This window comes from Microtus ochrogaster, linkage group LG5, assembly GCF_000317375.1.
Source record: "Microtus ochrogaster isolate Prairie Vole_2 linkage group LG5, MicOch1.0, whole genome shotgun sequence".
In the NCBI taxonomy this organism is placed as follows: Eukaryota; Metazoa; Chordata; class Mammalia; order Rodentia; family Cricetidae; genus Microtus; species Microtus ochrogaster.
In genome coordinates, this window is record NC_022031.1 from 41,567,808 (window position 1) to 41,590,709 (window position 22,902).

Genomic DNA, 22,902 nt, shown 5'->3' on the forward strand with positions numbered 1-22,902 from the left:
AATAGAAAACTATGAAGGGGTGGCAGGTGAATGAGATGATAGCCAGGCCTCTATGGTAGGCACTTGACTCCCAATAAAGAACACAGTTATATGGGAGAGCATTAGTATTTTATTATACAATGCATATTATTAGAGAACTTGTCATTTACAAATATGGTTGTCATTAGCCAACATGGACTGAAACCATGTGCCCAAAGGAAACGATACACGAGCCTCTCTGGGAGGTAGTGTCCAGAAATCACAGCAGCTGGCCCCAGGTCTGGGAACACTCAGAAGAGTCAGTCCCTGCCGAGCCCAGTCTCAGGAATCTTATGTCCCACGGTCTGGCCCTTGAAGCTGGACATTTGAGACAGGTGTCTGTCCTCCATTCCCCTCAGGGTGGCCTGGTCTAAGCCTTTTTCCTACAAAACAAACACCCGCTGGGGTCAGAGTGTAGCTCCGCGGGGCACACACCTGGGACGTGCAAGGCCACTCTGGTTCTAACCCACGCACCGTGGGAAAACAATTTGTGGTTTACCTTTGAGGAAAATTCTACAAAACCAAGAGCATAAGACAGATGCCTTCTACCTTCAAGAACATGGATCCCAAGAAAACTGCTCTGAGAGTATTAGGGCAGCCCCCGCGGCTGCCATCCAGCTGCTGGGTGTCCATGGTCCCGCACTGTGACAAGGCACAGGGGAGAATCTGTTGGAGATGTTAACAGATCCTAACCCGATACAAAGGAGTTATGAAGGCAGTTTCACTAGCTTTGGCTCCCTTGAGTCCCCTGGCACTGGCCCGCATTTCACAGATGGGGGCCATGAGGAGAAAGTGTCTTGCCGGAGGCCACACAGCTGATGGGAAACTAGGCTTTTGGCTAGTGCAAACCTTGGCCCAGACCAGTCTTTCTGCTTTATACTCGGGACAATCCCACCCCACACTGTGAAGGGTAGGAAACCCATCTCAGAGACCAGCGGACGTAATCTAGAGGCAGATTCGGCCCAAGGAAAGCAGGTGGGAAAGCTGAGGTGGCCGCTGCCAACAGGGAGCTGGGCTGCCGTGTCCACACCACCTGCTGGGAGCACAGACCCTGACTGCAACCGGTTCCATTATCTTGAGCAGTCAGTCACCTGACTCAAGCGTACCGATTCTGCGGTGTGGACGATGGGCTCATGTCCCACTTTGGAGGGCTGTAAGGATCAAGTGTTCAGTGGACAACTCGCGTGATAAACGCCTGATACGATTGTTAAGAGACGCCTGGCTTGGCCCTGCAGTGGTGTGTGTGGGAAAAGCTCTTCGTAGATAAGATGTAGCATCAAGTGTACATCTCCCGTCAAATCCGCCTGGGAGCTATCCTCAGTATTCCCTTCCCCGAGTAGCAGTCAACTGATCATTCATTGCCTTGAAGGGGACTTTCTGAACCATTTTTGGGAGGAAAGGGACGCAAATATCCTTAGAAAGCAGCTGGAATGACAGGTCCTATATCTGCAAGCCTCATTTGGGGGGGGGGGGGAGAAGAGGGGCTTCTTGAGGCAGATAAGCCCGAGGAGTGAGACAGACAAAGAGATGGTTTTCCTATTTATGGTGGGACGCACAACCGTTTAAAGAGGCAAAACTGTGAACTAGCTTCTGCCTGAAGACTGTCTGAACAGACTTTCAGCAGCTGGGTGAGGGGAGGCCGTCAAAGAGCAGGTCAGAAAAGCCGGGATGCTAAGAAGGCCTTCCTGATTTTTTTCTTGTACCTATTTGAGTTCACCCTGGTTTAAGTGTAGAAGATGAAGATGCGAGAGGAGCAGCGGGAGACTAGAAACCCTCTCGGGTTCTCTGGCTCAAGGTGGCCGGGATAAACTGAAATGGCTGGAGAGCAGGTGACTCCCATGGGGTCCTTTAAGGAGATGCAGTGCCTCCGCCGGGAATCTTTCAATGAAAATTACTGTGTGCTTGCTGTGTGCCAGGAGGTTCTAAGCGCTGCATGAAGGTGTCCCAGACACAGGCAGCGCCGGGGTTGCGTGGGCAGAGCCTGTAGACCAGCCTAGGAAAGGAAGCACGGTCGCCTAGGGCAACCGGGGGATGCTGATGGCCCCCTCCCAGAGGCGCAGGGCCGGGTAGAGCGGTTCCTGGAAGGTGGCATGGAAGGTGTGCAAGTGGCTCATGCCACCGCCCACGTCGTAGAAGGCCAGAACGCCGGCTTCGTAGTCCAGGAAGACGCCGATCCTATGGGGGTCGCGGCGGGGCCGTAGGCGGCTTCGCTGGCAATCATGGAAAGCCCAGTACTCGAGGTCGTAGCGCTTCACGCACCACGACTCGCGGTTGCAGCCCAGGCGGGAGGCGGCCGAGGACCCGCGGCGCCGCAGTGACGGGTAGGCCGCGCCCACCCACCAGCCCACGCCCGCCTCCTGCACGTCCACCTCCCAGTAGTGGCGGCCGGCTGCGAAGCCGTCGCGGCCCAGCACCTGACGCAGGGCGTCGAACCGGGGAGCGGGGCGCGGCCCCAGGCGGCCTAGCAGTGCGCAGCGGACGGTCAGTCCGTCTGTCGACAGCCGCAGACGAGAGTGCATGGTGTCCGGGTCCAGCGTGGGCGTGCGGGCGTCTGCGGAGGGGGCGGGAAAGACGAAGGTCAGAGGGGCGGCCCCGCCCACCTCGGGCCCTCCGACCCTGCACGGCCTGGCGGAGGGAGGGCCCGGAGGAGGAGCTGTGGGAGGAGCCACAGGCGCCACGCCCACCTCTCCGCCTTTTCTATCCAGGTAACCGAGACTGTTGGGCCGGACTAGAGGGAAAGATGGACTTATCACACGCTACGCTCTTTTACGGCCTGAGTTTGGATCATGGAATTTACTGCTTTAAAAAAAAAAAAAAGCCGGGCGGTGGTGGCGCACGCCTTTAATCCCAGCACTCGGGAGGCAGAGTCAGGCGGATCTCTGTGAGTTCAAGAGAGCCTGGTTTATAGAGCAAGTTCCAGGACAGGTTCCAAAGCTACGGAGAAACCCTGTCTTAAAAACAACAACAACAACAACAACAACAACAACAACAACAACAACAACAACGTGCGTTCCAGGACAGCCAAGGCTACACAGAGAAACCCTGTCTTGAAAAAACAAAACAAACAAAAATCTTACTGCCGAGGAAGCCCTTAATCCCAACACTCGGGAGGCAAGAGGTGGCAGGCAGTTCAGTGAGTTTGAGGTCAACATAGGGAGGTCTCCGTAGCATGTTCCTGGACTACACAAAGAGACCCTGTCTCAGAAACAAAAAAAGGGATAGAAAATCCCATAACTATTAGGACTCGGTTGCATGTTCCTTTTATTCTTTAATTTTGAGGCTTATGCTTGGCCCTAATATTGATATCATACCACGCATACTCTTAGGCAATCTGCCTTTTAAAACCTGCCGGCATATTCTTGAGCCATATCAAACGTGTTTCAGTGGTGAACCTTCCTAGTTTGTGTGTTTAACTTACGGACCCAAGTCCATCACAGTGTGACTAGTGCAGTACAGATATCTGCCAGAAGAGGGAGCCAGATGCCATGCACTGGAGCCTCCGGGAGCTGGGAACAGATTCTGGCGTCCCTAAGGAGAGTTGCGAATGCTAACACTGAGCCATCTCTGGTTAGAGTTTCTCTAGGTTAAAGGGTTAGAAATTGGAACAACAGCCATCCTTTTGGCATAATAAATGAGGGATCATGAGAAAGTCTTCTAGAAGTTTCAACTTCTTGATCTGAAGGTGAAGTAATGTTTACTTTTACAGGAATTGTTCAGTTCTACCCTTTGTTTTATGTACTTTTTTCTAAATGCATTTTATTTTTCAAATGTTTCTTTTTCTTCTTTTTTTTTTTAAATATGTAGTTCAGGCTGGCCTCGAACTCATGATCCTCCTGCATGAGCCACCACAGGTAGCCAAACATTTCTTTTTTCTATTTATTTATTTATGTATAATTTTTAATGTATGAATGCTTTGTCTGTCTTTATGTCTGCAGGCCAGAAGAGGGCATCAGATCTCATTACAGATGGTTGTGAGTCACCATATGGGTGCTGGGAATTGAACTCAGGACCTCTGGAAGAGCAGCCAGTGCTCTTGACCACTGAGCCATCTCTCCAGCCCCAAACATTTCTTTTAAAAATATGTGTTCAAGGCTGGGTGGTGGTAGCTCATGTCTTTAATCCGAGCATTTGGGAGGCAGAGGCAGGTGGAGCTCTGTGAGTTCAAGGCCAGCCTGGTCTACAAGAGCTAGTTCCAGGACAGGCTCTAAAGGCTGACTCAAAAAACCAAAAAAAGAAAAAAAAAAAGAAAGAAAATATGTGCTCAGTGATTTCGTTTTGAGAAATTACTCCTGAAGATATACAGAAAATAAGGCATATTTATCCACTCCTTTACTAATTCAGCAAATTGAGCTGGGCAAAGGGAGAGGCGTCCCTGACCATGAAGGGTGGCCTGGGCCAAGTGACTGGCCAAGAGAGTAAAGCATAGGCCAAAAGGGTAGGTAACCAAAATGGCTGGATTGTATGGGGAATTATATACAGGGGGAACAGAAACCCAGCCCTTGGGCTGAAGAAGTTTAGGGGGCAGGGTATGCCAGCCATACCAGGTAACAGGGAGGGACTGAGGCATGCTGGGAGAACCTGGCAGCTAGTATCCGCTTTGATATTTTATTTTATTATTTTTATTTTTAAATTTTTTTGACTTTATTTTATGTGCATTGGTGTGAAGGTGTCAGATCTCCTGGAGTTACAGACAGTTGTGATCTGCCATATGGGTGCTAAGAATTGAACCCAGGTCCTCTGGAAGAGCAGCCAATGCTGCTCCTAATTCCTGAGCCATCTCTCCAGCGCCCATCCCCCACTTTGATTTTCTAATGGGCACCTCAACTATCCATTTGTTCCAGATTTTGAGACCTAATACCTACTATATAGCCGAGACTAGTCTAGAACTTGAGATCTTCCTTCCTAAACTTCTGAGTACTGGGATTAAAAATTGTGTGGACACCAGGCCTCGGTGGTTTTTACCTCTAATCCCAGTACTTTCGGAGATAAAGGCAGGGGGATCTTGAGTTCAAGGACAGCCTGATCTACAAACTAAGTACCAGGAAAGGACAGCAAGGGCTACACAGAGAACCCCTGTCTTGAAAGAACAAAAATCAAACAAAAAAGTGTGGAACCACACCCAGCAAAAATGTTTTGCAAACAAGTTTGCTAAACAGTAAGAATGTGTGTTGGGGTGGGGGCAGGCTCATTTCCTTCCTTCTCCCACTTTTGCTCCTCACCCAACCTCCTCCCCCCGCCACTCCCGGACTTACATTTCAGGAAGAGTGATCTCTCCGGAGAAGGGCTGATTTTCAACAGGGTGCCTGGCTTGGTGCTGGAGGATCCCGAGAGCTGGCAGTTCATGTCTGTAAGGGATTACAGTTGTGAGATGCCAACATCTGGAGCTCATGCAGGCAGCACAGACAAATACACCAAAGTCTCCCAAGAATCATGTGCAAACTTAGAAAAAGATACTTTTTGCTCAAGCCCTGAGCCCCTTCTTATCCTGGTTATTTTTTGTCACGTTGACTTAAGATAGAGTTATCTGGGAAGAGGAGCCTCAGCTGAGAAAACGCCGCCATCAGATTGGCCGGTAGAGCAGTTTGTAGGTTTTTTTTTTTTTTTTGCGTGTGTCTTCTTTTCCCTCTGCCCCCCCTTTTTTTGTTTGTTTTGTTTTGAGACAGGGTTTTTCTGTGTATCCCTGGCTGTCCCAGAACTTGCTAGGTAGAGCAGGATGTCCTCGAACTCACAGCGATCTGTCTGCCTCTGCCCCTCACACACACACACACACACACACACACACACACACACACACACACACACCGAGTACTGGCATTGGGGGTCTGTGCCACCATGCCTGGCACTGGAGGACAGTTTTCTGTAATGATTGATGCAGAATCACCCAGTCCACTGTGGGTGATGCTACCCCTGGGCAGGCAGACCTGGGTGGCATAAGAAAGCAGGCTGAGCAAGAGATGGGGATCCAGGCAGTAAGCAGTGTTCCTCCATGGTCTCTGCATCAGTTCCTGCCTTGAGTTCCTGCCCTGGTTTCCCTCAGTGACGGCCTATTAACTGTAATGTGAAATACACCCTTCCCTCCCCAAGTTGCTTCTGGTCTAGTGTTTATCACAGCAATAGAAACCAAAGGAAGATACGCCCGGTTCTCCCCACCCCAGCTCTCCTTACCCCCTCTACGCTATGCTCATTCCTGTCGGCTAAGCCTTTTACTATCCTGCAGCGTGACCAGCTCGCTCTCACTTCACCATAGGCCTTGGTGTTTGTTTTTCCTTCTGCCGAGAGCACATTTTCCCAGGAACGGGGTATCAGTGAGAACAGAGAACACAGGCGGAGCGGATTGTATCCGACCCTGGACGGCAGCCTCCCAAGCAGGAGCTCCATCATACAGATGTGCAAACAAGAAAACCTCTGCACAAGGTGGCAGAATGACTTCAGAGCTGTGTGTCACCCCTGTGCTCCTGTCCTTAGAACTCCAGGGACTACAGAATGCCACTTTACTTTGCCTCAGGACCTTCCTAGAGAGGCCTCCTCAGAGCTTGCTACGAAAGGTTCCTCATCTCTGTCCCCTCTAACTTAATTTTGCTTCACAACAGTTCCTGTGTCCCCAAACACATGCTGTCTCTTTTCCCCTCAGAGGACTGTGGGAGCCACGGAAACAGCAACACACGACAGGCACACAGCCAATGTGGAGAGTGAATTGCCACCACAGCTGAGGGGATCAGTGCCAGGGACTTCCGAGTTCTCCACAGGCTTTGTGGGCACTTCAGGCTGGACCCCAGAGGGGTACTGAGGTTGAGGAGGGGCTCCTGCAGCCGTCTCATGAGGCCCCAGGCCGCAGGCACGTGATGGGGCAGATCCTAGAAGGAGTGGGGTAGAGGTGAGGTGACAGGGAGGGGAGCAAGCTGGAGGCGGTAGAAAGGCCTCTGGGTGTGTAACAGCTGTGTTAGCCACCTGCGGGGGTGTGACTGGCCCTGGGCAGATGAGGAGGGGTGAGAGCTAGCAAGGTATTGGTGTGAGCAGACCCCGGGAGTGGTGGCTGGAGAGTGGCAAGCAGGACACCAGCCCAGAACAGGCTGAGGTGGCATCAGTTAAGGAAGGGTTGGAGTGGGGCATGGTAGCACACACCTATAATCTACTCGAGAGACTGAGTCAGGAGGATTAAAAGGCCAAGGCCAGCCTGAGCAACTTAGGAGGACTTTCTCTTAAAATAAAGAGAGCTGAGGATGTGCCTCAGTGGCAGAGTGCTTGCTTGGCATGTTCTAGGCCCTAGGTTCCATTCCAAGTAGTGGGAGTGAGGGTGGGGTGGGCACTAAGCCAGGACTCCTAACTGCCCAGCTAGGGCATCATGTGGGAAAGGCATGGCTTAAGTTGTTGGCTACCTCTGACTGTCAGATTGTTGGGACGGAAGTCATCATGAAACAAGTCTCTGAGGAGATCTTCGGGAGAGTCTCTAGATGGGGGAGACCCATTCCAACTGTCGGAAATACTGCTGCATCGGCTGGAGTCCCAGACTGGACAGAAAGGTGACAGTGACCCAAGCTCCAGCACCCGGCTGCAAATGCAGCGTCGCCTGCTGCTCCAGCTCCTGCCACCCTGAGTCCCTCACAGGGCAGGCTGCAGGTGCAAGCCAAACCAACCCTTCCTTCCAGAGGCTGAGTGTGTTGGGTCTTGCTGCTAGACCCTACAGGGAGTAAGGGCTCCAAGTCTGTCATTAGGCAACTCACTTTCCTTCAGGCGAGTGTCCATTGGTGTCTGTAAAGTGTCCCGGATGGCTTCCGTAAACTCCTTAAAGAAGTTCTTGATGGGCTCGAAGGACAGGGGCACAGGGTGGCTCAGCTCCGGGGGGCTCATCTGCTGTCCCATCTCTGACTTAGTGGCTACATAAGCCTGTGTAGACGGGCATAGGGTCAAGATGGTTCCAGGGGCTGCAAGCTGAATCTAGCCTCCGCTGCATACCCCATTGTGCCTGGCCACCGTGGTCAGGACGAGCTGTACCGCAAAGCAGTGCCTTTGGGGAGGCTGCTCAGTGACCTGAGATATAAGGCACATAGAGTTGTTGGTTGGTTCCCCTTCACCCTTCCTCCCCTTCTTCCCCTTCACGTCCCACAGGGTCCTGAGCAAGGAGGAATGACCAGGACATTGCCCTAGAGTCCAGGTCACCGTGAGGGTCTGCCTCAGGACTGACCTGGGTTCCATTCTGTTTTATCTTGTTTTCCTGGGACAGAATTTTATGGAGCCTAGGCTGACCTTGAACTCCGGATCCTCCTACCTTTACCTCCAAGACACTGGGATTACAGGCACACTTCACCATTCCTGGCCAGGTCCAGGTTTTGATTCTAGCAGAGTGTGAGCCCTGCTGAGTCCTGTGACCCTTAACCCCACATCTCACCTACCAGAAGCCTTGCTGCAGAGCTCCAGTAAACCCCTAAGCTAAGATTCGTGTGTTGGGCTGAATAAGAATGGCCCCATAGGCTCACATATTTGAGTATTTGGTCATAAAGGAGTGGCACTGCTTGAGAGGGATTTGGGGGTGTGACCTTATTGGAGTAGGTGTGGCCTTGTTGGAGGACCTATGTCACTGGGGTTGAACTTTGAGGTTTCAGATGCTCAAGCCAGGCCCAGTGTGTCTTATAGTCTCTTCCTGCTGCCTTTGGGTCCAAGTATAGAACTCTCAGCTACTTCTCCAGTACCACGTCTGCCTGCATGCTGTCATGACAATAGGGACTAAACCTCTGAAACTGTCAGCCAGCCCCAATTAAATGCTTTCTTTTCTAAGAGTCGCCATGGTCAGCCAGGCAGTGGTGGCACACACCTTTAATCCCAGCACTCGGAAGTCAGAGGCAGGTGGATCTCCTGTGAGTTGGAGGCCAGTGACCATGGTCATAGTGTCTCTTCACACAATAAAACTGATGAAGACCGTTCACAAAGTGCTTGCGGCCTGGGGGCCCTGGGAAGCGGTACTGTTAAGACTATTTTAGTTCAAGATAGATATTAATTATTGTAACAGTATACTTCCTGACCACCTGCGTACTGGCACTGTCATCTACACGCTAGCCAGGGAAATCTCTGTGCACTTCCTCAGTGTGTAAAGATCGTGTTCGTTGCCACAGTGACCCAGGTGCATGTGAGTAGCCAGTGGCAGCTGTAAGAGCAGGAAGTCCGGCTTTACCTGCAGCAGCTGAACGGGGTTGGGCTCCAGGCTCATGACCCACACCCTGGTGGAGAAATCATCCATGGCCTCAATTTGCTTCCTGCAAGACTCGGCTTGCTCCCTGTACACCTGGAGGGTGAGCTCTGTGTTCTTCTCGATGAATTGTTTGGCCAGTACTTCCTCTTCATCAAGGAGTAATCTGAGTTCGGTGAATTTCTGTGTCAGCCAGGCTTTACTTGAGTCTGCGTAAACCTTAAAGGAAAAAGAAAAGTCGACTGTAGACAATACACTTGCCAACCAGGAAGTCTGGAACAGAAACACCTACAGAGTGAGTCCAGCAAGGTGGCAGTCAACATGTATGCCTGCAGGCCAGAAGAGGGCGCCAGATCTCATTACAGATGGTTGTGAGTCACCAGGTGGTTGCTGGGAATTGAACTCAGGTCCTCTGGAAGAACAGCCAATGAATGTCCTTAACCGCTGAGCCTTCTCTCCTGCCCCTGACAAGTAGTTTTAAGACAGGATTTCTCTGAGTAGCCCTGGGGAACTCGTTCTGTTGACAAGGCTGGTCTCAAACTCATAAAGATCCACCTGCCCCTGCCTCCCAGGTGCTGAGATTAAAGTGTATGCCACCATGGCCTGGTCTTTTTCTTTTGGAGTTAATTTTTTAAAAATTACAGTATATGCATGTCCGTGTGCGGGTATGTACTCATGAGTAGGAGTACAGGTCAGGGACAAAGACATTAGAGTTCCTGGTACTCGGAACAGACAGAACTCAGGTCATTGGCCACTGAGCCACGTCTCCTGCTGTTTTCTAACTGGTTTTGTTGTTCTTGCTAGGTGGGGTTCTTTGTTTGTTTGCAATAGGATATGTCCCTAGGCTGACCTACTGCTCGCTATATACCAGGCTGGCCTTGAACTCACAGCTATCCTCCTGCCTTTGTAACAGGGCCCCAGATCTTAGCACAACTGACTCCATGATGGAATTATCACCCAGGCCATCAAACTCAGCACGTAGACAGCAGCACCTGACAAAATGAGAAGGAAGACCTGATCTTTCAGAGCCCGTGGAAAGTGTCTAATGAACTCACCTTATTTTTTAGCTTCTGCGGTTCCGTTTCTGGCTAACTACTCTTTTTTTTTTTTTTTTAAATTTATTATATATACAATATTCTGCCTACATGTATCCCTGTGGGCCAGAAGAGGGCACCAGATCTCATTACAGATGGTTGTGAGCCATCATGTGGATGCTGGGAATTGAACTCAGGACCTCTGGAAGAGCAGCAGCAAGTGCTCTTAACCTCTGAGCCATCTCACCAGCCCCCGGCTAACTACTCTTGTTAATCGAAGTATGTCAACCCAGAAGATTTTTTTTTTTTTGTATATACATGCTCACCCTGAGAAAGGCTCGGGGCTACATGGGCATCCCAAAAACCCAGGGTAGTCACCAGCTAGTCAATAAAGACTTTCTATTGACTTAAACCCATGTCTGAGCAATCTCTCTGGTGGACATTCCGCACCACCTCAGCCTCTCACATGCGGAGATTACAGGCTGTGCCGCCACACCCAGCCAGAGTTGCTATATGAATAAGTTCTAGAAATAAATAATGGTCATGTTTGCACACAAGGTGAATATTGGTCATGCCCCAGAAAGGACACTTGAAGAGTCAGCATTACCTATGTATATTTGTCACTATGAAAGGGTATCAGGGCTAAAGAGATCAGAGGACCCGAGTTCGAGTCCCATCACCCACAAGATGGCTCACAAGCCCTGTAACTCCTCTTCCAGCCTTCATGAGCACCAGGCATGCATGTGGTGTGGTGTACAGCCACACATGCAGGCATAACATCATACATGTAGAATAAAATTTTAAATTAAAAAATGAAAATACCTTCCTATGTTTCCTTATACAATGGAAAAGCAGGAAACACTGCAGTAAACATCTGGAAAAATAAAGTCTAAAATCTAGAGCAGCTCCTTCCCTCATCCAAACTGTCTTCAGCCCACACAGCAGAGTGGGTACCATAAGGACCTGGCTTCCCTGTGACACTGGGTTTTTTGTTTGTTTTTCCAGTACTAGGGATGAGTCTCGAGCCTTGCAAGAGACCAGGCCAGCCCTTAGCTACTAAGATGTACCCTCTTTTTTTTTTTTTTAAGACAAAATCACCCTTATGTAGCCCAGGATGGTCTCAAACACAGATCCTTCTTGCCATTGCCTCCCAAGTGAGAGGATCACAGCCAGTGACATTGTACATGTCCCCATGTGCTGTCTTGACAGGACAGCTATGGTTTGACAAGAAATGGGAAGTGAGTTTCTATGTGTCTCCTACAGAAGGCTTTAAGCCAGCTTGAGCACTCATGGCCTTATTTGTAACGTGTACATAACAGGGTCCGTGTACCTGGCGACTGATGTATCCTTAATGAATGACCAGGGGAGGGAAAAAAAATATGTTCCTGTCCACGGCCATACCACACTGATGCGACCGACTCAGTGTGATCTCAGAAAGGAGGCAGCTTGGGCCTGGTTGGCACTTGGATAAGAGGAAACATGTCCCAGAGCCCTGAGTGAGGAACATGTGTTAGAGGCAACCGAGCGAATCTGACAGGCCTCTGTAGAGACACCGACGGGATCGGGATTCATTGTTCCTTCCAGCTGAGCTTCAAGCAGTCCCAAAGATCCATTTTGTCACAAAGAATATCTCAAGTAGTGACATTGCACTGTACTGTCTCTGTGGGGGCGGGAGCTACTGAAGGGTCAGCAGAGAAAGTACAGAAAGGACAGGATGCTGAGTGGTGACAGGAGATGCAGGGGTGGGGTAGGCAGAGAAAGAGAGAGGGAAGGGGGAGAAGGGGAAGAGAGGGTGATAAGAGAGAAAGTAGAGAGAACGAGAGGGGGAAAGAGGGGAGGGAGGGAAAGAAGGGGAGGGAAGAGGAGGGGGGGGGGGAGGTAGAGAGAGATGGAGGGAGGGAGGCACAGAGAGAGACACAGAGAGAAGGAAGCTGGCTGCCAGTCTGGGTCCCATGGAGTCGAAGGGAAACTGGATGCCCACACTGAACTTTGGAGTTTGGAGCTGGGCTGGGTGGGGCTGGTGGAGTCTGGATGAGAAAAGCCTAAGAAAGACCAGCAAGAAAGAACTTGACCGGCCAGGAAGCCTTGTTCAGGGAGCCCGAGGGACTCAGTGCAGGGGACCCCACCTTCCTTCCGGGAGCGGGGTGGGGCTGTAAGAAGGCAAGAAGCTGCTTCCTGCCTGCTGGGCATGACAGGACAACCCTACTGGGGGCTCTTGTGAGTGGTGTAGTCAGAGTGTAAGATAAGTCCTCCAATCCTTCCCAAGCTGTTTTAGTTAAGAGTGGCCATGGCCAGTATAGTGGGCAGAGGAGTGGCTGAGCCCGCCCAGCAGCGTGGTGGAGGTCAGTAGTATGTTCAACGTCAGCAGCAAGGCTACATCCTCATGGCCTCATTTCCAATCTGGCAAAAGTTGGCTCATGTCACCCTGTGTGTTGTGTCCACAGACCCACATTCTGGTTCCATTCCTGTAGTGCTCAAGGACCGTGACCGCACAGAGCTGAGGACAGTTATTCCAGCCTTTATAGGCGGCCAGGTCCGTTACCAGCCCCAGACTGTGCCTCAGGTCCCTCTCCTGCCTTTCCTCAGCTCTCTCTGCAGGCTGAGGTTCTCAGACTTCCTTGGGTAAACAGGAAGAGAAACTAGAGGGAAGGCAGGGGGTGAGGGAGCAGCAGGGTGCTTCTCCCAGCAGGGCAATGACCCAGGGGTGGCTCCCATCGAGTCCCTTCCTCCCCCAGGTCCCAGGAGACACCTGCTTGTAGTTCTAGATTCAGCTCATACTGACTGCAGGCAGGTAGGCTGGCTGGCTTCCTGTCTGAGCGCCTCTGATGGGTCCTTCGACCTTTCACTGAGCATGCTCTTTTCCTTCAGCTGAAACCACAGAGTGTTTCTGTGCTCCCAGGTGGCCCAGGTCCCTCCTGCTACGTGACCCATGATAAAGTACTTCCCTTCCTAGCTTCTCTTTCCTTCCCTTTTAGGACAGACTCTCCCACAGAGCAGGCTCACCTTGAACATATAGCTGAGGATACCCTGAATTCTTGAATCGCCTGCCTTTACTCCCCTAGTTCTGGGATTTCGGGCACTCAACACTGCTATGCCTGGTTTTATGGAGGATTGTGGGGTGCTGGAAGTTGACTCTAGTGGTCTGTGCGTACTAGGCAAGCACTCGGCCGACTGGTCCATATCCCCAGCCCAAACGTGTGGCCAACCATACTGAGGCAGACTTGTTCACTTTGCTTTTTGGGTGTTTTGTTTTTTTTTTTGCTTATTGGAGTAATCTCTTTTTATTGTCTTTTAAAGATGCATATCACTGTTGCCTACATTGGCTTGAATGCCATGGCTCAAGCAATCCTCCTGCTTCAACTTCTCATGTAGCGTGGACTGTAGGCAGCACCATTTTGTCTGGCTTAGACATGCATCTCCTATGGGCCTTTCAGTTCTAACGGACTGCACATTCTAAATCTGCTATTATGTTTGCTTCAACAGGCAACAAGCAGTCTTCATCCACACAGACCCTCTCTCCCACTCTCTCTCTCCTACTTTCCCACCCATTTATAAAAGTATCAAAGTATGCGAGAAGTGGTGGCGCATGCCTTTAATCCTAGTACTCGGGAGGCAGAGGCAGGTGGGTTTCTGAGTTGGTCTACAGAGTGAGTTCCAGGACAGCCAGGGCTACACAGAAGAACCCTGTCTCAAAAAACAAGACAAAGCAAAAAGTATCAAAGTATGACACGGTGGCACATGCCTGTACTTCCGGCACTTCGGAGGATGAAACAGGACAATTGAGGCTCAAGACCAACTGGGCATTTCTGTGTATGCTTAGAATCCCAGTAATCAGAAAGCTGAGGCAGGAGGATTATCATAAATTCAAGCCTGGCCTACATAATGAGTTCAAGACCAGCCTAGACTATTTAGAAAGAACCAAACTGGGCACAGTGGTGCATGTCTTTAATCCCAGCCCTTGGGAGGCAGAGGCAGGTGGATCTCTGAGTTCAAGGCTAGCCTGGTCTATAGAGGGAGTTCCAAGACATCCAGGGCTATCCAGAGAAACCCTGTCTTGAAAAGACAAACAAACAAACAAAACAAACAAAAAGAGAATGACTCAGAAAGACTCTTGAGATCCTGAGTCCAATTCCCAGCAACGACATGGTGGCTCACAATCTTCTGTAATGAGATCGGATGGCGTATCATATTATGTACCCATAATAATAAATAAAATCTTAAAAAAGACGACACTTGAAGTTGACCTCTGGCCCCCTGATCACAGGCACACAGATGCACACTCACCTGCATGAACACATGTACACACACACACACACACACACACACACACACACACACGGGCTCAAGCAAGGCACAGGCTGGTAAAACCCTCTCCCCAAACAACTTCGCTGCCCAAGATGTGGGCGATTCAGAGAGAACGGTGTTGCTGCGTTGCCGATGCTCAGTGCTGGCATGAGGAGATATCTAGGGCTGCATCAAAGATGTGGTTACCCCTGCCACATGAACGCCCTGACCCCTGAAGAGCCACGGCGGGGAGCGCAGAGCCTTAGAGGGTGTGGGCTGCAGATTGTTAACCAGGACTTTAATTGTCCCCTGGAATGGAGTGGTGATTGGCTGGGTCACTGGCTTCTATTTCATAGACTTTGGACCATAGCTGAACTTTATTGATCTGTTTACAAAGCTCTGGTTCATGGGTTCGTTTCCACACCAAAGAAAACTTTCCTCAGTTAGGCACAGAGAAGGGAAGATGGGTGCACTTGCCTTGAGCTTTTCCCCAGCGTCTTCCAAGTGGGCTATGTTGTCAGCATGTTGCCGCTTCTTGGTCGCCAAACACTCTAAACAGTCCTGGAAGAGTTTCTGCGATGGGGTTCAGGAGAGAGAGGGAAGCTGTCATTTTCAAACCCTCATCCTGCCGGGCGGTGGTGGCGCACGCCTTTAATCCCAGCACTCGGGAGGCAGAGGCAGGCGGATCTCTGTGAGTTCAAGACCAGCCTGGTCTACAGAGCTAGTTCCAGGACAGGCTCCAAAGCCACAGAGAAACCCTGTCTCGAAAAAAAAACCAAAAAAAAAAAAAAAAAAATCAAACCCTCATCCTTGCTGGTTTTCCTTAATCGCATTTTTATCTAAGGGGTGGGATCAGGGGACACTGGGGCCATAGCGTACAGGGGGAGGTCAGGGGACAATCTGCAGAGTTCCTTCTCTCTTTCCACCTCGTGGGTCTCAGGGCTTGAACCCAGTTCGTCAGGCTTGGCAGCAGATACCTATACCTGCTGAGTCATCTCACTGGCCCATCCATCCCTGAATTCCTTTTCAGCAGAGGTACCCGAGGCTCTGAGAGTGGGTAGCTTGCCAGAGGTCATGTGGCTAGGAGGGTGGTGAGCAGATTCTGGCTCTCTGCTCAAGCCTTTGTAGAGGATGCCTCCAGCCTGGGTGTCTCTCTCCTACCTTCCATGTGTCTGTTTTAGAAGTTACTATTCTACTAAATGCCTGCTTTGGGTCTTCTTCCTCCGACGATGGCCCTTCTCCATCTTAGCCTTCCTTACATAAAGCTGGCCTTCCACTTGACACCTGGGCCTACCTCATAGGAACAGGGGTGGGAGTCTGGACCCAGGGTGGACCCTGGATCAACCAGGATTACCAACTTCCAGAGGAGAGCTGGGAGCCCGAGGAAGCGGGCAGGAGTGTGGGCTCTAGAGAAAGACTAAAGCTAGGTCGTGGCCCTACCTCTGCAGCCGTGGGCCCCACACCCATTTTCTTCACTGCAAACAGGGTCGCTGTGGAGACTGAATGAGATTCTCGTGCCTGGCCATCAACACACACAACAAGCTGTAGTGGCCGTGGTGCATGGCTTTACTGGAAGAGGGAACTGGAGGCAGGGAGGGGGTCAGCTTTGGTCTTAGCTTCTCCATGTGCATCTCCTGTGACACCTAAGCCACCTTACTGCCCAAGGTGGCCCAAGCATACCCCAGCCTTCCGGCTTGAACCCTCCACCTCCAACCATAGGAATCTGTCTTAGGACCCCAGAAAACCTCCAATACCCTTTAAGGCCATGTCCAGTGGCGCTTCCCTGCCTTGGCTTCCTGCCGCAAGTTCCATCTTTTTTATCTGGCTCTCACTGACCACCACCTTGGGCTCCCTACCACGGTATTTACCACAAGGCACTGTTACCGTTCTCCCCCTGACAAGCCAGGCAATGCATCCAGGTTAAGAGGAGGATCTGACCTATGACCCGCCTCACTGAACAGGTGTTTTACGAGTGAATGGCTCTGTAAGCTCGTAGAGCTAGGGCGTATGTGGATGCACTGATGAGAGGAACCCCGAGACAGACAAAGGAGGGAGACAGTTGGGCCACATCTCTGGAAAACGACCTTGGATGTCCAGGTAGCAGCATCTGGGGATCTCTATTACAGTCATTCACAGGCACCAAAAGGAAGGTTCTGGAAGCGGGGACATTTCTTATGAACCCAGAACTCCACGAGCCAGCCTGTGCTTCCCTTGGCCTGATTTCAGATTATACTTGTAACAGGTGGTGAAGTCAAAGGAGGGCATAAATGATGTGTGGCCGGGCAGAGGTCAAAAGACGTCTTAGGGATAGAAATAATAAAATCAGCTTTGTGAAGACAGAAGGTTCGGCCTGGCCTGCCTTCCGGTTCTGAAGAGCCAGGCATGCCTAGTGGGGTCCTGCTCAGTGTTTATCTGCAGAGAAGGCTGTGATAGGCTAGAGGGGAGCAGTGGTGTGTTTGCATAGGGGAGGAGCCGGATTCAAGGCAGGAAGATGGCCTTATTGAGTTTGCAAAGCAATACAGGCCTATAGGCTCCAGTTGAAAGTGGCCTATTATGAACTCCAGTGTCCAGAGACTTTTCTAGGCTTCATGATGCGCAATCGTGTTTTCTTTTTCTACGTCTAGTCCGGTCTTTTGACATAGTCTTGCTATGTAGCACTGGTTGGCCTAAAATTCTAGTCTCCCTGCCTCAAACTCCCTGATGCAGAGCGAGCGTCCCAGAACCCTTGTCTGTGTTCACTAAACCTCAGGTTTTCTTTAAGCCGGTGGCAGCGTCAGGCAGCTGCCCTAGTAGAAGCAGTAAAGGACATCTGAGGACCAGCCTGAGCCTCCCAGTACCCTCAACAAGTCTTCTAAAACTTCACTGGTGGTTTGGTCTACCTTTGCCTGGGTTCTGCCTCCAAACCTTACGTTTACCACCTAGGGGACCGCAGTTTCCAAGTCCTAACGTGATGTGGGAGTGAGACCTGCCGGGCCTGGCGCTCCTTCGTCCGTTATTTCTGTTGTTACTCCTCTGTTCAATCTCCGCCCCCCCCCCCAGACCTGCGTGAACACCCCACGCCCCACGTCTCCCCACCTGCACGCTCGCAGCCTCCTCCTGGGCCAGGCCCACCGGGTGGCCGCGGTGGGCACCCAGCACCGGGCACAGCGCGCACACGCAACGGCTGCAGCGTCGACAGAAGAGCTCTGCCGGGCGTTCGCTGTGCTCAGGGCAGCGCCAGCGGCAAGCCCCGTCGGCCTGGACGGGCTCCGGCATGCAGGCTGTCTCACTCGCCATTCGCTGTGTCAACCCCTGTCCCGCAGTGTAGCCGGTGGGATGGCTGCGAGAAACGAAACCTTGCTCGGGGCGGGGTTGGCGACCCAGCACCCAGTGGCGGGCTGGAGCGGAGGGGGCGGAGGGGGCGGGGGGCGGTGATGAGCCTTGGTCCCGCCTAGTGCTGGATCCACAGTACAGCACCTTCTCACTCTTCCGCCCTGTGCGGGAGGGGGCTGCCACAGACAGGGAACGCTGGGGCTCGCTCGAATGGATTAACTGGCAGGTGGGCTTCCCCCTTGGTTACGCTGGTCTTGGGGGTTTTGGCAAACTTCCGAAGTAGAGATGCCTGGTAGGTGTGGCCTGCCCGGTGGGGCCCGCATTTCCCACACTCCCACTTGTACCTTTTCCTGCAGGGCTTCTTTCCTGGGGTCAGCCTTGGGAGTTTGGAACAGATTTCCAGGAAACCGCAATTAGCCCCAGGCTAAAACTCTGAAGATGCTGGGATCCCTCCTCCCCTGGTGGGTGGTGGCCACCCTTTGTTTGCAGCCTGGGAGATTGGAGTACAGCTGTTGTTCACGGCCACCCATCCACGTGGGGTTTTGGTTTAGTTCCCTCCTCCTTCAGGAAGCCTCAATTTTCCAGATCAGCCATCACTCACTATACCTCATTCCGTTCCCTACGTTCTCTTAACCATGACTGAAAACACTAGGGTATCAGGACCTTACTGGCCAGCTTGTCAGCAGGGATATGTGTTGCTAAATTGGTATTTGTAGAATGAATTAACAAATGAAAATCTCCATGCATTACAATATCGAGCTTGGTGTTTTATTATTATTTTGGTTGAGGCAGGGACTCACACTCTGTCCAGGCTGGACTGAAATTCAATCCTTCTGCCTCAGCCTTCCAAACGCTGGGATTACAGGGGGGCAATTATCACCCAGTGTTGATTGTTATATTCTTCCATTGCACAATTTCTGCATCGATTTTTTTTACTTTTATTTATTATTATTATTTTTTTTTTTTTTACAAAGGTACAAGGAATTTAAGAAACATTAAAACAATCATCCAAACGGCTTCAGGCACGGCTTCAATGACAAGCATAGCTCCTTTCTCACTTCCTGTTTCCCTCTAGGGCAGACCCTCAAGTTTTGTTCCAGGAAACAGAATTATTCTAGAGCTAAGATGGGTACCAGCCAACGGCTCATCTCCAAGCGCTCTCCTCATCCACACCACACAAAGTTCCTGAGTCAACAGAAAGGGGAGCTCCCAAGGCGTGAGACAGGGAGGCCAGGGCTGCTTTGCCCCTGGGTGGGCACCGCCTTTGTGGGCACGGTTGCTCCATCAACTCAAGAACACAAAAACATAATCTTAAAAAAAAAGATGACTTTAAAAAAATATCTGATAAAAATTAACTATCCCTCTCCCCTGCTATGAAATAATTTAAATAATTTATTCTAGGTGTAAAAAAAAACCAACAACAAATAAATTTGTTCATAGCCACCAGTGACCTGTTCTTGAATGTGAGGTCTGAGTCTGGGTCCCTTACAGTGGGGTGAGTTTCTCTTGGGGTGGAATGGATGGTGTTGTACAGAGATACCACGACGGGGAGCTCTGGAGACCCCACCCTCAGCCACATACAGGAGGCAGTGGCTTTGGACTGGTGTCTTCACTCTGAGGCTGTCCTGCCTTCTGAACATGGGGTAGGGAGCTTGACAAAGCAGTCACAAATGAAAGGACAGAGAGCCCCGATCCAGGAGCTCCAGTTCCTGTCAAATGCTTGGGACTTAGCCTTTTTCTCGGGAGCACAAACACGGCAAGCATAGCTGGATTGTCGTCGTCGTTGTTGTCAGGAATAGAGTCCTGGTCTAGTGATGGATGGATGGAGAACCAACCAAGAAACACCGGACGGTGAGGGGCAAGGCATCATGGGAGGGAGTCTTGAGACTGTCCTACTTTGATTGCCAGCTCAGGTGCGGGAGACCCGCCCAAAGCCTCTCCGTCCTCACTGTACTGAAGTCACCTGGGCAGCTTGTCCAGAGGGCCACACTTCCCACTGAGGAGTCAGCTGCGGTGGGGGTGGGTCTGGTCATCACTATATCCATCCAGAGGGATGCTAATCGTTAGCATGGTCCAAGTCTGTTAGCCTGTGGGGCTCCTACAATTCCCACTTGAGCTCCAGGGTGACCCATGTGATGGGGAAAACACAGCCTGCCTGTCCAGAGGGGAGTGGGTGTCTGGTAAGCTTGGGGAGTAAGCTCTGTCTCAGATTCTTCTCAGGCAACAGCTGGGCTGCTGTACTGACCACCAAGAGAGAAAGAGCCTCAGAACAGGGCCCAGGACACACAAGGGGGAGGCCCAGGCCTGCAGACCAGATACTATCTGGTCCCACTTTCTCACCTGGTACAGGCCAACCAGAGCCCTTCCTGGTGGGTGGCCACAGAGCTTGGCCACTTCCAGTGCTGCCCTCCCTCCACATCCCCCTCACAGAGGCCTTTTGATAACCTGGGTGGAAGCCTGCGTCTGCCCTTCTGGAGGCTGCAGGCTCTGGAGTCAACAGATATGGTTGGTGTCCCCAGCTATGGGACTATCTACTCTCACCTGACTGGTTCTGGTTGGAAGGATGGGTTTGGCTACCTGTCTGTAGTTTAGAATTGGGCCCAATCTTCACTCATTCCTTTCAGACCGAGTCCCCCACACCAGCCTGAGTTTCTTCATTAAGCACAGGTCACCAACCCACAGGCACGATCAAAATCAAGTATATGGTGGCAAGTCACAGAGGGGATGATAGCTCACTGGAACTTTCCCCTTGTTCAGACGGAGAAACCGAGACCAGAGAGAGCAGTACTTAGTAAAGGGTCACCAGGGAAGTCCAGACATAGCTGAGGTCAGAAACCAATGGATCCTACCAGTTTTAACAACACTGTCAGACAGACCCAGGACAGGACCTCAGTCCAGCCCTGCCAGGAAACAGATCTTACGTGTCTCTCTCTGGGCCTCAGAGTTAAGTAAGTCATGTCAGTGGTTTTCAAGCTTCTAAGAGATAATTTAGCAGTCAAAGCAAATATTCCAAAGTGGGCTAATGAAGATGGAGGCTATCTGTTAAGAATGAGTCCACCGACCAAAACCACTCCCTACTCTGACCACAGGCAGGTTGACCTACCCGGTTCTTCCCGATCTTTCTACCTCTGGGAGGTCATAGGTCCTCCCCGACCCTTAAAACCAGAATTCAGCAGAAGGCAGGGTGCAATCGAAACCAGCCGGGGCAGAAACCACAGCGGTGAGAAGGCAACAGGAAAGTGGCACCATGTCCCACTGGGATCTCTTTCAGCGACCGAGAGTTTTCTGGTATAAAATATAGAAATAGTGGTTGTTCTTGGGGACCTATGGTTCGGTTCTGGACCTCCCCACAGAGCCTCTTGGTGTCCCTGAGGGCAAGGATGGCGGGGACCTCTGCTCAGAACTGTCCTAAGCCCATCCGCAGGTTCTTGATCTCCAGTTCCAGCTGCTTGGTCTGGACCTCCCTCTGCATCAACAGCTCCCGGAGCCTCCGGATCTCCTCCTGTTGCCGGTAGAACATGTGCAGCAGCTGGGGAAGCAGAGGGCAAGGTCATCTGGGTGGCCAGGGTGGGCAACAACACCAAAGCTAAGCCGCAACTGACTTTCAACTTGAGAGTGGTTAAATTATCAAGAGACAGTTGCTTGGCTCGGACACAAAAGCCTTGCTCACTTTACCCAATAAATGAAGTTCAAACAGATTTTGTGTGTGTGTGAATGTGTCCCATGTCTCCTTCCAGGGTCCCTCAGGGGTAGAGCAAAGGGTATTTGGGCCTGAGTATGAAAACTTGGGTTTTCACCACCATCGGGCTGTGTAGTTAATATTAACAACTTGGCGGGATCTAGAATGACCTATGGAGTTTGTAGAATGGGCTAAATGAGAGAAGACACACCCTAACTGTGGGTGACATTATCCCATGGGCTGGGGTCCTGAACTGAATAGGAATGAGGAAGTTAGCGTTCATCTCTCTCTGCTTCTGACTATGGATGCCATGTGACCGGCTTCCCTGAGCTCCTGCTTTCCTCACCATGCCTTCCTCACCATGATAAACTAACCCCTTACCGTAATTGCTACCTCTGCACCAAACAGCCATTAGATGTGGGGCACCTCCCGAGGGTCTCTGTTGTTCCCCCAAAATGTCTGTGACATCTCTTAAGGTGGCAGTGTTAGTACCTCCTCTCTCGGTGTGGAAACTGAGGCTGAAGCTGTTTCCATTGGCATTTTGTCCACAGCAGTAGGGAAATAACTAGTCTACCAGCCTGGCATACAGCAGATGCTTAACATGTACTGGCTCTTAAAAACAGGCCTCAAAATTCCACAGTGATGGTGCCAGGGCCATAATGCCACCAAGTCCTATCTTCTGCATCTCACAGACTGTCCTGATCACTGTGCACACATCTGTCACCTTGGTAAATGGCTGCTAATCAGAGCCCATGAGGTGACTACATTTTACCAAGAGAGTTAAGGTCAGGCCAAGAGGTCAGGTCCAGCAGGCTGCCCTTCTGCCCTCATTTCCCTCCCAGCCCACCACGCTCCCCCACCCTGCAGGCCTCTCTCTCCTCCCACCTCATTTTCTGTCTTTGGTGGGGGGCATTCAAAAATATCAGTGCCATTGCTGAGCCAGGACTTCTCCTCCAGCCGCCGCTCTGTGGTCCACTTTGGTGTCTTCTCTCCCAGCAGAGAGCGGGGTGTCCGGTCATCATTGGTGGCCAGCTGTGCCATGGGTTCCAAGAGCCCAGGTGAAACTTGGGCCATAGAATTGGAGAAAGGTTTCTTCTCTGGAGACAGTGGCTGGGGCTCCAGTGGCTCAGAGCCAGGTCGAAGGGACATCATGATGGGCTCTGGAAGGGATGTAAAAGGCTGTGAAGAGGGCTGAGTGGCCATGAGTAGATGGGCATGGGGAGGGCGTAGACACGGCAGGCTTGTACTGAAGACAAGCATGTCCCCGTGCCATGGCAATCAGAGAGCAACATGTGTCGCCCATGTGTGGGGAAGGGAAGCCAGCACATGGGCACAGCATAGACATACACTGGAGTGGCATCCGGGTCCCTGAGCTCCTTAAATGAAGCTTGTCC

The 22,902-nt window shown here is 51.3% G+C and overlaps 2 protein-coding genes across 3 annotated transcripts in view; both read right to left on the bottom strand.

Annotated features, from left to right (window-relative positions):
- Positions 1 to 98: 98 nt before the first annotated feature.
- Positions 99 to 17,840, bottom strand: Trim14 (tripartite motif containing 14). The gene is made up of 6 exons (XM_005362146.3): positions 17,593 to 17,840; positions 14,995 to 15,090; positions 9,185 to 9,418; positions 7,740 to 7,902; positions 5,271 to 5,363; positions 99 to 2,569 (listed from the first exon to the last, which is right to left on the bottom strand). Exons 1-6 carry the CDS (start codon positions 17,791 to 17,793, stop codon positions 2,034 to 2,036), a joined length of 1,323 nt encoding a protein of 440 aa, XP_005362203.1. The 5' UTR covers positions 17,794 to 17,840; the 3' UTR covers positions 99 to 2,033.
- Positions 17,841 to 18,588: 748 nt separating this feature from the next.
- The window catches only part of Coro2a (coronin 2A), a 52,569-nt gene continuing 48,255 nt past the window's right edge, over positions 18,589 to 22,902 (bottom strand). For both annotated transcript variants that reach the window (XM_013351773.2, XM_026786767.1), the window contains exons 11-12: positions 22,394 to 22,668; positions 18,589 to 21,358 (exon numbers count right to left, since the gene is read on the bottom strand). In XM_013351773.2, coding sequence (XP_013207227.1) covers positions 21,227 to 21,358; positions 22,394 to 22,668 — 407 coding nt within the window. In that variant the 3' untranslated portion in view covers positions 18,589 to 21,226. The remainder of the gene's footprint in view (positions 21,359 to 22,393; positions 22,669 to 22,902) is intronic.

Coding starts and splice junctions, on each gene's coding strand:
- Trim14 (XM_005362146.3), bottom strand. CDS start 17,793: ATGGCGAGTGAGACAGCCTGCATGCCGGAGCCCGTCCAGGCCGACGGG. Junction 7,903..9,184: donor ACCCCGTTCAGCTGCTGCAG/GTAAAGCCGGAC, acceptor CCGTCTACACAG/GCTTATGTAGCCACTAAGTC. Junction 2,570..5,270: donor GAGATCACTCTTCCTGAAAT/GTAAGTCCGGGA, acceptor CCCCCTCCGCAG/ACGCCCGCACGCCCACGCTG.